This window comes from Apaloderma vittatum, unplaced genomic scaffold, assembly GCF_000703405.1.
Source record: "Apaloderma vittatum isolate BGI_N311 unplaced genomic scaffold, ASM70340v1 scaffold5352, whole genome shotgun sequence".
NCBI lineage: Eukaryota > Metazoa > Chordata > Aves > Trogoniformes > Trogonidae > Apaloderma > Apaloderma vittatum.
Window position 1 is genome coordinate 4,345 of NW_009705143.1, and position 12,852 is coordinate 17,196.

The window sequence follows — 12,852 nt, forward strand, 5'->3', positions numbered from 1 at the left end:
ATGCATCTTCTAGAAAAAGCAAGTCGTTTGCTTATGAGTTCAATAACACAAGCTGATGTTTCCTCAACTTTGAGGTTCTGTTGCAATTCCTGAGAGACACGGGCTCTAGGATTGTGCGAGAGTTTTATACGTTTAGCCATCGCTTCCCGAGATGAAGGCAGATAGATGAGGTTTAGAGAATCCCACAAGTCTTTTTTATCTTTTCAGACAGGTGACAATGCCGTATTGTGCAAAATATCAATAAAAAACATTTAATCTCTTCCAGGTTTTCAGACAAGAAAGAAAGGCTGATGCATCTTAAAACCAAACAGAGAGAATTCCAAAAACAGTAAGTTCTAGTTATTAAATAAAAATAATCTCTAAGAACTCTTAGAAAAAACCCACAGTGTTTCTAATGCGCTATTGCTGGAGACAGACGTAGTCCAGATAGTCATAAAACTTTCAATTGTGTTTTTTCGTCTAGTGTTTTGAAGGCCATGGAAGGGAAGGAGATAACTGATCAGCTGGTGAGTTGTTCAAAGTGTCCCATAGTTCTTAAACTCTCTGAATTCCTAGATCTCATAGTTAAAAATTACCATTTACCTCGAGGGCATTGTGTTGCTTTCCCAAAAAGCGTGTTGTAAGCAAAACTGAAATTGGCTCTGCAAGCAGAGTGCTCCAAACCGTCAATATTTTTCATTTCTTGCTAGATATTTGTTCAATAACTTACTATACTGATTGACTTTATACTAAGCATTCAGTTTGTTTGTGGCGTTCTTCCATGCACAAAACAGTTTATGAAATATTTATTTGTTCGCCCGATCCAATTAAGAATTTCCTGCTACTTTTGCACTAAAGCTGCCGGCTTTGTTGTTAATCATTAGTCAGTGTGTTTGAAGTCGTTTGTGCCCTAGAGTTGCTGAATGTTCTTTTTCAGAGATGGAAAATAATGTCTTGCAAGATGAGGATTGAGCAGCTGAAACAGACCATTTGCAAAGAAAATGATGAAATCACGAGACGTGAGTAATGCCTGAGCTGTTGCGATGTGGAAAACTCTGTGCCTTAGAGTGGAAAATCAATCGATGTGAATGTGAGCGTTATTTTATTTATTTTTTTTTAAATGGTGAATTTCCAAACCATCACTGCCTAAATCAACTTGAAGGCGAATCGGTGAGTGGATTTTAGCCTCTTTATGCTTGAGTTTTAATTAGCAAACAGTAGACATTATTCAGCTGGATGGAGATAGTTTTACAACAGCTTTAAAAGTAAATTCGTAGCAGCCTGCGACTTTGGCTTTGTCCCTAGAGATGGCTTTGTTCAGTGTAGTGTTTCTGATCACTTCCTCCTGATAAAGAGGAGCAAACAGCTTGGCAGCTGTTACGAATTTCATGTAGCTGATGGATTTTAACCCACACCTGTCTAGAAATCCTGCGAGCCTTCTTGAGCAAGAGCCACTGAAGTATGGCATAAGCTGGCGAGTTGCAACTGTTCGGCAGCTTCAGTTTTGAAACTCATTACATTTTTTACCTGAGAGAATTGTAGGGTCGTTTTTCAGAAGAGAATGTGCAGCGCTCCAAACGACCGACATGGAAAGGAGAGATAGGAAGCATGCTCAGGAACTTATTGATTGAATCAGGAACACTTTTATGACTTGAAATTCAAGAGGAGCCATACAGAGAGTGGAACCTGAGAGTAGTTATAAAGGAATAGCACAAGCTTGTAGTGATAACATCAGAAAGGCTGAGATGCAAAATGATTTTCAGTTAATAAGGAAGATGGGTAGTAAGAATAAGAAAAAGGTGAAGGAATAGGCAAGACTGTTAGTCAACATGAAAGAGAGCAAATCAGAATGCGGAGAGCTCCGAAGCATTCAACGCCTTCTTTGCTTCATCTTCTTGCAAAGAGAATGTGAGCAGCTGCTTAGCTAGGTTAAATATTACATCTTGAGAGAACTGCAGCTCAAGGAAGGAAAACAGCCAGATAAGTATTATTTTAAGTGTGTCAGCAAGGCCTTATGAGATTCACCTTAGGGAACAAGCTGAAGTGGTCTGTGGCTGATGTGAGAACACGAAGGAGAAAGGGCGTCCCAGGAAACAGAGTGAAAGCAGTGTTGGTCTTCAAAGGGCAGAGAAAGGGAGAACCTTAAACTGAGGACACAAGCATCCTCTGGCCACTTTGTAGGTGGCTAGAAGATGAGATAATTAAAAATAGGCATCACTTTTTTTAGGATAGGCCATGTCAAATTAACCTCTTGTCTGCGGACCAGTGGTTTAGTGGAGGCTGAAGCAGAAGCAGTGTCATACCTTGCCTTTGGGCACTACCCTAGGCTGTCTCAGGAGCAAGCAAAGGCATTTGCTCTGAGTGTAATCACTCTGAGGCTCACACAAAAGGCTAGAAAAACTGCATTCAAAGAGTGATGATACTTGTCAAACGGAGGAGGTGAGACAGGTGGAGCTCAAGAGGAACTGGTTCCTGGCCCAGTTTTGTTCAATATTTCCCGTAATAGCTTGCGTGGTAAAATAGAAGGAGGAATGGAGGAAGCCAAGGTGGATGACGATAGGACTTCTGTGGAGAACAGGATCAAATTCAAAATCATGCAGCTAAATCGACAACATCACCTGGAAAGGGCAATGTCAAGTGCACATTGTTTAGGAAGGAGAAATGTATAAACCCAGAGTGAGGGGTGCTGGTGAGATTTGACAGGAAAGGATCCAGGGAACTGCAACTGAAATAAAAATTATCAATCTAATGCTGCTCCAGAAAGATTCAGGCCTCATTCTGTGTGAGGCTACTCTTAAGCGTCGTATTTAAGATGGAATAAATTGTTTTGCACCGACATTGGTGTTGCCCCACCGAAAGTCTGGTGTCCAATTTGAGCAATTTAATAAAGATGCAAATCAACTGCAGAAAGTGTGGGAAAGAGGAGCAAAACACAAGAGACAGCTAAGGACGTGCTGTTTGGTTTGGTTTAGAGAGGAAGGAGTTGAGGAACAGCCGGCTTTGCAGTCTGTAGAATATTAGTATGAAGGGGTTAATAACTACTTTTTAGACTGAGAAGAGGGAGTCAGTGGGACTCTGAGGAACTTAGTCACCTGTTCTCAGAATGCTGCTTTGAAGGTGGCAGAATGTTGGGACCAACTGGGGAGTGGAGTTCCTCCACTTTTCTCCTGTCCTGCAGCTTTTGCAACTTCTCTGGTTCCCAGTGAGCTCGATTAGATTTACACCACGAGCTGACCTAACTATTGCCCAGCTGACCTGCTGTTAGCTCCGTTGGCCCAAAATCGCTCTTGCAACTAGACCCAAAGCCAGCTCTTGCCATGAGTAGCCAGTAGGTCAAGAACCCATCTTGGTCCACTCTTGGACCACGTTAGAAAATGTGAAAAGGTTGCTTCTCTTCTCTTGGATGTGGCATGGTTTTGTTCTCTGAAATAAGAACGCTTTCTAGAACGCCAGGCTCCTGCTTTTGCAGTTGACTCTCCTGAATACCTTGCTTAATTGGCGCCTTTTTAAAATCAAGTTTTAAAATCTGTGTGTTTTCCTTCTGCCTATGGAGAACGGTTCAAGGAGAAAATCTTGCAGATATCTGGAATAGCTCTCTTGTGCCTGTGCGTGCATTTATCAGGCAGCGTAGATGTGTGGGACACAGCAGTGTCCTGAAATACTTCTGGGGACAAATTTTAATCACCTCATAAACTGGGTCATAAAGCAGAGGTGCTATGCCAAAGAAAGGGCGGCTGTTTCTGCACCGGGACTGATAAAGAGGAAATGTGTGTGCAGCGTTCTCCCCTGCTCCTCCCGTAATTGCCCTTGGACCTGCAGAAAAGGGAGTTCAGGCTGTGAAAAAGTAGCCTTTCAGAGTACAACACGAAATGAAACAGATGGACACTTCTCTCTCTCTCTCTCTCTCTCTCAGTCTTTATGCAGAGGGAGGGTTTGGGAATATAAATGCAAGCATTAATTGATTTTCTGTTGGTGTTACAGGAATGCTTGAAGAAAATTGAATTACTAGCTCACAACTAGGGATTCTTGGTATTGCTCAGAGAAAAGTCGATTTTTCTACCATTCCTCTAACAGGGAGTCACTTATTTTATAAACCTGAGGATCATTAGTTCTTGTCTGCATGGAGAAACTATTCTCTCCTTCTTTCACAGAATTGCAGAATGTTCAGGGTTGGAAGGGACCTTGAAAGATTGTCTAGTCCAACCCCCACCAGAGCAGGATCACCCAGAGCAGGTCACACAGGAACGTGTCCAGGCAGGATTTGAATGTCTCCAGAGAAGGAGACTCCACAACCTCCCTGGGCAGCCTGTGCCAGGGCTCTGTCACCCTCACAGGGAAAAAGCTTTTCCTAATGTTTTTGTGGAACCTTCCATTCTCCAGCTTGCACCTGTTGCCCCTTGTCCTGTCACTGGACATACCTGAGCAGAGTCTGGCTCTGTCCTCCTGACACGCACCCTTTGCATACTTATAAACATGAATGAGGTCACCCCTCAGCCTCCTCCAAGCTAAAGAGACTCAGCTCCTTCAGCCTTTAATTTCCTGATGTTCAGACAAAGCGTGTTCTGTGTCCACGGGGGCAGGCGCGCTCTGAGGGGTTCCTGGTCTCCCACCCTGCCAAACCAGGGACCGGCCAGAGTTTAGTGCGGTTCCAGCTCTGCAGATACAAACCAGAAATAACGGGAGGGTGTCGTGTGCTGCCTGGGCACAGACCCACAGCTGGGAATCACTCTTGAATCCCGTTCTTTGGATGTAGTCTTTAATTTTTTATGCTCCCCCATTGGGAATACGGACAGTGTGGTTGTGTTTGAGGTAGCTATAGCTGCTCAGAAGCTTCCTTGATTTTTTTTCAGTACTGTCTAATGCAACTTCTTTGAGTAGCAGATGCCACGGAGCGTGCTTGTTGTAGCTCTGGTCTTGTTTGTGCCTCGGTATCAGTAAAACAATGTCAGGGCTTCGTGCTTCCCTTCTGTGTGAGGGACAGTTATCCTACTTCTCAATTACAGCAAAACGATGTCTTATTTTAAGAGAACCTCACTGACACTGTACAAACGTCAAGCAGGTGACTAGTAGATGAGGTCTCTAATTCAAACTAGGGCACATGAAGAGTTGTAGACACGTATTTGGAGAATGTGTATAAGGAATATTTTTCTCTGCTTTTGAAAGACAGAGATGGTTACCTCACTGTCTTGAGCACCAGATGTTTGTGGGAGCAGTGCTGAGGTAGGTTATTTTATAGGAGATTCAGCAGATGCTCTTGAAGGATATTTTTCCAAGCCTCAGCGCTCCTGGTGCATGGAGTAACGTCAGGCAGTCGCAGCTCCTCGGTACGTTAAGCGCCTTGTTCTCATTTTGTGACTGGCAAAGGCGATAGTCAGCGTTCGCTGGTGGTAGCAAGGAGCTGCACCGTTGGGATCCAAGTGCTTTAAGAGCACCTACATGAGTGCAAAGCCCGAATAACCTACACTAACAGCAGCATTGGTGCCAGAAGTGGTGACTGGAGATGCTATCTGCAGTTGATTTTGGCTGCAAGCACTGCGTGTCTTTTTGGCCAGCACCATGCAGACGTGTACAGTCAAGCTATTTCTCTCACGATGATTGCCTCAGAAATTTAATTAAACTGTGAAATCTTGGCTTTTCTGCTCCAAATCCAGAAATAGCCGGGTAAAAGATAGGGAAAGGTTAATCCCAATTTCGGTCTCTTTGGAGATCTTCAGCAAAGATTTAAAAGTTGCACAACTGAGCAGCTGGAAAATGTTAATGGTTTAGCAGGGTTCTCTGTTTTAAGCTGCTATAGGTCTTGTTTTCTGTAAATATTAATGATGCTTTTCTCGAGCTTTTACTACAAGTACCTCACAGCCCCTCTTCCAAGGCTAACATCTGCTCCTGTTTTCACAGATGCGGAGGGGCTGCTGAGAATTAAAGAGGAGAACCAGAAGCATTATCGCAGGGCTCAGCGGCATCAGGAGAAGAAAGAGAAGATCCAGAGGCACAACCGCAAGCTGGGAGACTTGGTAGAGAAAAAAACCTACGACTTGAAAACCCATTACGAGCATCTGGCAAACCTTCGTCGGACACATATCCTGGAGCTAACATCAGTCATATTTCCCATTGAAGAAGTCAAGACAAGCATGAGGTATGGAAGGCTTGTCCTTTTGGACTCATTTTGCTTCGCTTTAGACACCCAGAAGTGAGTCATGTAAGTCTGATGCTCTGGCTTTCTTAGAATCTCTGGGGAGAAGGAGCGGTTTTCCCCCAGGCAAAGAATCTGACCCAAAGGTAGAGGTCCAGAATAGAAGAATCTGGAGGTGGTAGCCTCTCCCCACTGGGAGATCTGAGGTATGTACATGTCCAGTGTTAAACTTCTTGAAAACAATTAAAAAATCCCAGAGCAAAGCGAAGTAGTTTTGGGGAATAAGGAGTTTCGCAGGAGCGTTTCTACAAGCATTTTGCTCTCTCTGAAGCCTGGCTCGGTGCCTGCCAAGTATTTTTAAAAACTCCTTTAAAAATGCTCTGTTCCATTTTGGGTGCTACAGAGATCCTGCAGATGTGTCTTCTGAGAGTGACAATGCTATGACCTCTAGCACTGTGAGCAAGCTCGCCGAAGCCAGGAGAACCACTTATCTCTCTGGGAGATGGGTGTGCGACGACCACAACGGGGACACCAGCATCAGTATCACAGGGCCCTGGATAACTCTCCCTAATAACGGAGACTACTCAGCGTATTACAGTTGGGTGGAAGAGAAGAAGACCACACAAGGACCAGGTAAGGAGCAAGGTGGCTCCAGGAGGCTTGTGGGATACTCCAGAAGCCGTAGAACTTCCAGCCTTGGGTGCCAGCAGAAGGTACTGAGGAGCGGCAGCCCAGTCCATTTGTTCTTGCACAGACAAACCCAAGCAAGAAATAAATGCTGGTGTAGGGATTAGTCTGCTGAAATCCTCTTTTGCAGAAAGTGCTGGGACACAGCACAATGTAACAGAGAGATAAAGTTAATTATTCACAGTTTTGACATGGTTCGCATGCCGTCATTTTAACAGGAATTCCAAGAATTACTATTTTCTACCAACCTCTGACAGATTTCACTGTAAGCGATTGCTGGATTCAGGCTGTTCTCAGTACTTAGAAATGACATTTTCCAGAGTAGACTTGGGTTTCTTGGTTTTAACATTACACACCCACTGAGGCTTTGCTTACAATGAGACTTTCGTGATGTTTTTATTTCTTTCAGATATGGAACATAATAACCCCGCTTATACCATCAGTGCTGCATTGTGCTATGCAACTCAGCTTGTTAACACTTTGTCTCTCATACTTGATGTAAATCTTCCCAAGAAGCTCTGCAACAGGCAAGTAGACGGAAGCCTCCGAGGAGGTGAATCAGTGACCAGTTGTGACTGATCTTAATTCACTTTGGTTTCGGGAACGAAGTCATTAACTGGAGCAGCTTTTATGGTAACAGTTGGTGGCTCCTGGATTTTTGTGCTGTTTAACTTTGGGTGGAGGGCTGGCTGGTAGGATTTTAGACCCTAGTTAATAGTCCTTCTCTCCTTTTTTATCTCCTGAGAGTGTAGACTAGCCATCACAGCTGAAAATAGCAGCTTTCTAACTGACAGATTCAACATCCTTGAATGAGAAATGAGACATGACAGTCCATAAATAACACTTTTCATTTTAGGAGACCCTACTGTGCTTTACGAAATCCCAGCCCAGTTCGGCAACTCGTAATCATCTCGAATAGCTCCCCTACATTAAATGCTGTAGAACAAGGCCTTGTAATTCTCTTTGAGGTAAAACACCAACCTGGCTGTCAGACATCTGGGAATGTATTGCCTAAACCCCATTTGTGATGAAAACCACCGTTAGATTTTTAACATCTCTGTGGAGCGCATGGGATCTGTACAGAGGAGCTGTAGACCTTGATGGTCTTCCAGGGGTCTCAAATATGCTGCTGAGATTCTTTTAAGTGTTCAAAATAGTGGTTGCCGGAGAGAGGGCACGTGTAGGGTCTCTGCAGGTTTTCTTTAATGCTGTCATTTGGGTGCTCAGTCTTCACAGAAGGAAAATGATGCAAGATTTAAAAGGGGAGCCAAAATAGCTTGGCTGCTGCGGATCTTCAAGTTTCATACACTTTCCATCACCTGTCCTGTTGAAACTGGTGAGACTAGGGCAAGCAGTGCTGGTTGCTGAAATGCTAGCAGTCTTGCTAGGTGAAAAATTCACCCCCTGAGCGCTCTAAAACTGGCTGTGCACTTCCAACGAGTGCTCGCTGCGAGGATGTTTACTCTGGGATTTGTTAGGAAGCCAGGGCACGTTGATGTCTCCAGCAGGTGTATTTTCACAGCATTTTTCTTTCTGTGTGTATATGTGTATAAAAGTGTATGTTGTTGTTTCAACAGTGAGTTCTGCGGAGAGAATCTCAGCAAACACAGGTTCACACGGGCAGTGAAGAAGCTGAATGCGAATATCCTTCACCTTTGCTTCTCTCAGGTAGGGGGGATGCACATTTGGATGCTTGAAAAAGCTTTTAAAATATCAACTGTGCCTGCAGGTTTCCTCCAGTAACTGATCATGTCTTTTTCTTACCTTCCCCATGGTAGCATGTAAATTTAGATCTGTTGCACCCACTGCATACCCTCAGGAACCTTATGTACCTGGTCAGCCCAGACACTGAGAACTTGGGCAGGTAAGAAAAGCAGTATCTCGACTCACCTGTGACTGATCCCTTTTGAAGTTATGCATTTTGCCTTGTTTCTTTAGGAGGGAAATCCTTCTCTTCTGCTCTACCTATAGATGAGTCCCTCAAGAAATCAGGGTAGTTGCAAGGAGGAGCCAAGAGAGGACAGAAAAAGTTGGTCCCGAGTAGGAAATGGGATCTGAGAGATGTGCGTTTGCTGTTTCTGCATGTGGCAAGCTCAGCCCCGGAGGCTTTGTAGCTGGTGATGAACTTGGTTCCCTGACAGCCAGAAGGAGGAACCCCTTCCCTCCAGGGGACAGCAGCACCCAGGCCAGGCAGTCTCACCGTGCTCCAAATATGACCTCACCCACATCTTGTTAACATAGAAATAACTAAAACAAATACTAGGTAAACCTTTCCCAAAACACTTCCAGTCAGTGAACACCCTGGACTAAAGTTGACACTTCAAATAGTGTTAATTTATATGTAAATTAAGATCAAAGACAGTTTTTGTGAACTTAGTATGTGATGAACATCAGTTCCTGTGGGCTGCACGCACCAGGTTTAATAATCTTCTAATTTGGTTGGGTTTTTTTACAACTTAAATATAAGAAAGCCAACGCCATTGCTTTCCTGTTGGGATAATCCAGTCACAGGTCACTTGTGCCCGAGACACTCCACAAATATTTAATCTGGCTAGTGCTTTATTCCCCTTTTAAGCACAATAATGTTCTGAAATTTACTCTTCCATGTCGTTGTCATGTAGTTTTATTTAAAACCTGCAGTGCCACTAAGAGGTACTGAACGCCTGCTCTAACCAATTCCCTTCCATTCTCTGGTGTATCCCCACTGATTCAGCCCAAAGATACAGGGACCCAAATCTTTGTAACGTAGCTCAGTTTGGTGGGGAAAAAAAATGTGCTTGCTGCTGCTTGCCTGAAAACAAGGAGAGTGCAAGAAAAAGCTCAGAGAATGGAGACTGTAGCCTGGAAAGCAGCTGCTTTAAAAGACCCAAGTGTCCCAGTGGGTCTCGCGTCTCTGTGCAGATGTTACAGAGCTCCACACACATCAGTCCAGTCCGTGTAGTAAAAGAGGAGGTTCCAGGAAGGAGCTGGAGAACATACCAACCGGTGAGGGTCATAGGTTAAGCCTGTATAAAACTGCCTTAGCTCGCTGGAGATGCGATTGAGAGATGACTTGATTTCCACACCTTTATGGGGAGAAAAAACAGTCTTGTGAAGGGCTTTATAAACACCATCGGAAGCAGAGTCTGAGCTGGGTTGAAATGAGGCGCATGCGCTTAACACGGAGATTAATTACCCGCAGGAGTGAAGGTGAGGGATTCTCTGTTTCCTCCTGTGGAGGCTGGGGGAGTTCCTGGAGCGGGCGCTTTCGTCAGGCAGAAGTCAGGACAGGACAGGGCAGAACGTAATGGCCTTTGTTATGGAGGAGGTCACTCAAGATGATCTAATGGTCCCTTCTGGCCTCAAACTCGATGACTCCCTTTTCATGTGGCCTTGTTAAGCAGAATCCTTTGCCAGAAGGCAGCGCTCGGTTCCCTTCCAGATTATGACAGACTGCTTACCTTTAATTTCTCAGCTGCCTGCAAAGTTTGCAGCAACCAGCTCTCCTTATTTCCCTTCAGCTGTCTAGGCCTGTAGTTGCCCAGTAGTCTGCTTTATAAGCTGCTGTTTTCAGATACATACAATTTAACCAAGTTTAATCGTTTGGATTACAATTTTCCATGCCAAATCGCTGTTTTTCAGGCTTTTTGGTCCACTAAGGCTGGAGAAACACTCTTACCCCTGTTAAATTCTTGCTCCTGTTTCATTGCATGGCTTTGTGCTTTGGAATGAGCTTTGGCAGGGATGCTGCTGGCTGTGGGGAATCCACCTTTCACCGCTGCCCCTGGAGACCGCAGGTGCTCAGGAACCCCCTGCTTTGTCTCGGTGAAGGCATTTCACTTTTTGTCTGCCTCTCATCTAGTGCAAAGCGTTGCAATGCAATTGCTTCTGCCACCAGGCAGTGGCAGCAGGGAACCCAGAGTCACAGCGCTGGTGGCTTTGGCCAGGACCTCTGGAGATCCAGCCCATCACCCCACTGAAAGCAGAGGCAACCAGAGTAGTGGCTGGTGGGGTTTTGATTTTCTCCAGTGGAGGCTCCACAGCCTCTTGGGCAACCTGTCCCACTGTCTGACCAGCTTTACAGTAAAAAAGATTTTAGAATGAATTCACAGAACCATAGAATGGTTTGGGTTTGGAAGGGACCTTCAAGATCATCTACCCAACCTCCCTGCCTTGGCCAGTGACACCTCCCACCAGCCCAGGTTGCTCCAAGCCCCGTCCAGCCTGGCCTTGGACACTTCCAGGGAGGAGCTGCCACAGCTTCTCTGGGCAACCTGTGCCAGGGTCTCAGCACCCTCACAGTGAAGAAATTTTTCCTAATATCTAATCTAAATCTTCCTCTTTCAGTTCAAAACCGTTACCCCTCATCCTATCACTACCCTCCCTGATCAAGAGTCCCTCTCCAGCTTTCCTGTAGCCCCCTCATGTACTGGAAGGCTGCTAGAAGATCTTCCCGGAGCCTTCTACAGTCTGAACAACCCCAACTCTCTGAGCCGGTCCTTGCAGGGGAGGTGCTCCAGCCCCTTGATCATCTTCGAGGCCTCCTCTGATCTTTTGTGAGATCCTGAGGTCTCTTGCTCAGGGCAAGCTGCTGCTGTGGGAAGTCTCCACGGGTGAGCGGTGCCAGCCCAGTTCTCTAAGTAGTAAACTACACCCTTGTGCTCGCTGACAGGGCTGCGGCCGGCTTGGCCTGGCCGGGGCTGGTGTTAAAAATAAAAGCTGTTCCACATCAGGCTGAGATTTCCACCAGTGGAACTGTGAGTTACTATCAGGGGCCATTTCTTTTGTGTGTGTGCGTTTTTCACTGTCCACTGCCAGAGCGGAACGGCTCTTCCGCCGTTCCTGCTCCATGGATCGGAACCCGGCTGTCACTTCCCTGGCCGACCGTTTCCATCTCGGCGTTGTCACCGCATGGTTATCTCTGTAGCCGGTGAGTTTCTCTCTGCCACGCCAATAAATGTTTGTTTCTCTGCTGTCTGCGTGACAGAGTAGGGGGCTTTGGCGTGCCCAGGGCTCCAGCGATGTGACGCTCACTCTCCTGCGTGGCCTCACAGCGTTGTCCCCATGTTCACAGGTCCGGGCCTTTTGAAATCAGCGCCGATCTTGAAGACTCTATGGAGTTCGTGGATCCCAGCGCCGCCGGCGAAACGGACGAGAGCGGCGACGAGCACGTCAGCGACGAAGAGACGGACCTCGGGACAGACTGGGAGAACCTGCCGAGCCCCAGGTTCTGCGACATCCCCTCTCAGCAGGCGGAGATGCTGCAGAGCCAGAGCACGCAGGTATCGCAGCCGATCGCCAGCAGCAGCGCCGGGGGGATGATCTCGTCTGCCGCTGCCTCGGTGACCTCCTGGCTGAAGGCATACACCGGCCACCGCTAACGAGCGTTGGGAAAAGGATCTGCGGCAGGAACCCCCTCCCCAGCGATGCTGTAGGAAACCTTACATGTTCTTCAGTTAAGTAGAGCCTGGAACAGAGAGAAGGTGGGACTCGCGTTTTGTAAACCAGAAGAAACCTTTTTATGTACCCACGATGACTGCGATGGTACCGTTTTTGTAAATTAGCTAGCCGCCTTCTGACGGATTCCGTGACGGCACTTTGTGTCTCGGTTCTGTCTGCATTGTTGAGTATTGAAGAAGAAGGACCCGGCAGCCTCCAGCTCTACTTTCTAAAGAAGAACCGGATTTTGGAGCATTTGAATCGGGCTGTGTGTAGAGAGAAGGCTGCTCTGCACGCAGTCTGGACAGTGGTGCAAAATGCAGTTTCCTTAACTCCTTACAGGGTTTCCGGTTTTGTGTGTGTTTCAAATCTGTCTTGCGTAACGCAAAAACGCGTGTTTCTAAATTTTTTTCATTCAGGACATGACAGTTATGCATTTTTAACATGTTTTTTAATCTCTGTTGCCATATTTTTAATACGAAGAGTCGGCATGGACGGGAATTCACACAGCAAACTTCTCTTACTTCAGATTTTGGTTGTGAATCTTTACCCAGTTTTGGCGTAGAAAACTGGCTTGTTTCATGCTGCTTCCACTCGTAGGTAGTCTAGAAGTTTCGTGTTGTGCTGTCCAAAGCACG

General features: G+C 46.0%; 1 protein-coding gene across 1 annotated transcript; it reads left to right on the forward strand.

Moving 5' to 3' along the window:
- Nucleotides 1-263: 263 nt before the first annotated feature.
- Nucleotides 264-12,156, forward strand: ATG14 (autophagy related 14; the record flags this gene model as incomplete). The annotated part of the gene is made up of 9 exons (XM_009865272.1): nucleotides 264-328; nucleotides 464-506; nucleotides 917-998; nucleotides 5,875-6,112; nucleotides 6,513-6,742; nucleotides 7,206-7,323; nucleotides 8,374-8,464; nucleotides 8,575-8,660; nucleotides 11,850-12,156. Coding segments are annotated over 9 exons (1,260 nt in total), but the record flags the coding sequence as incomplete, so codon positions are not given.
- Between the last annotated feature and the right edge of the window lie 696 nt (nucleotides 12,157-12,852).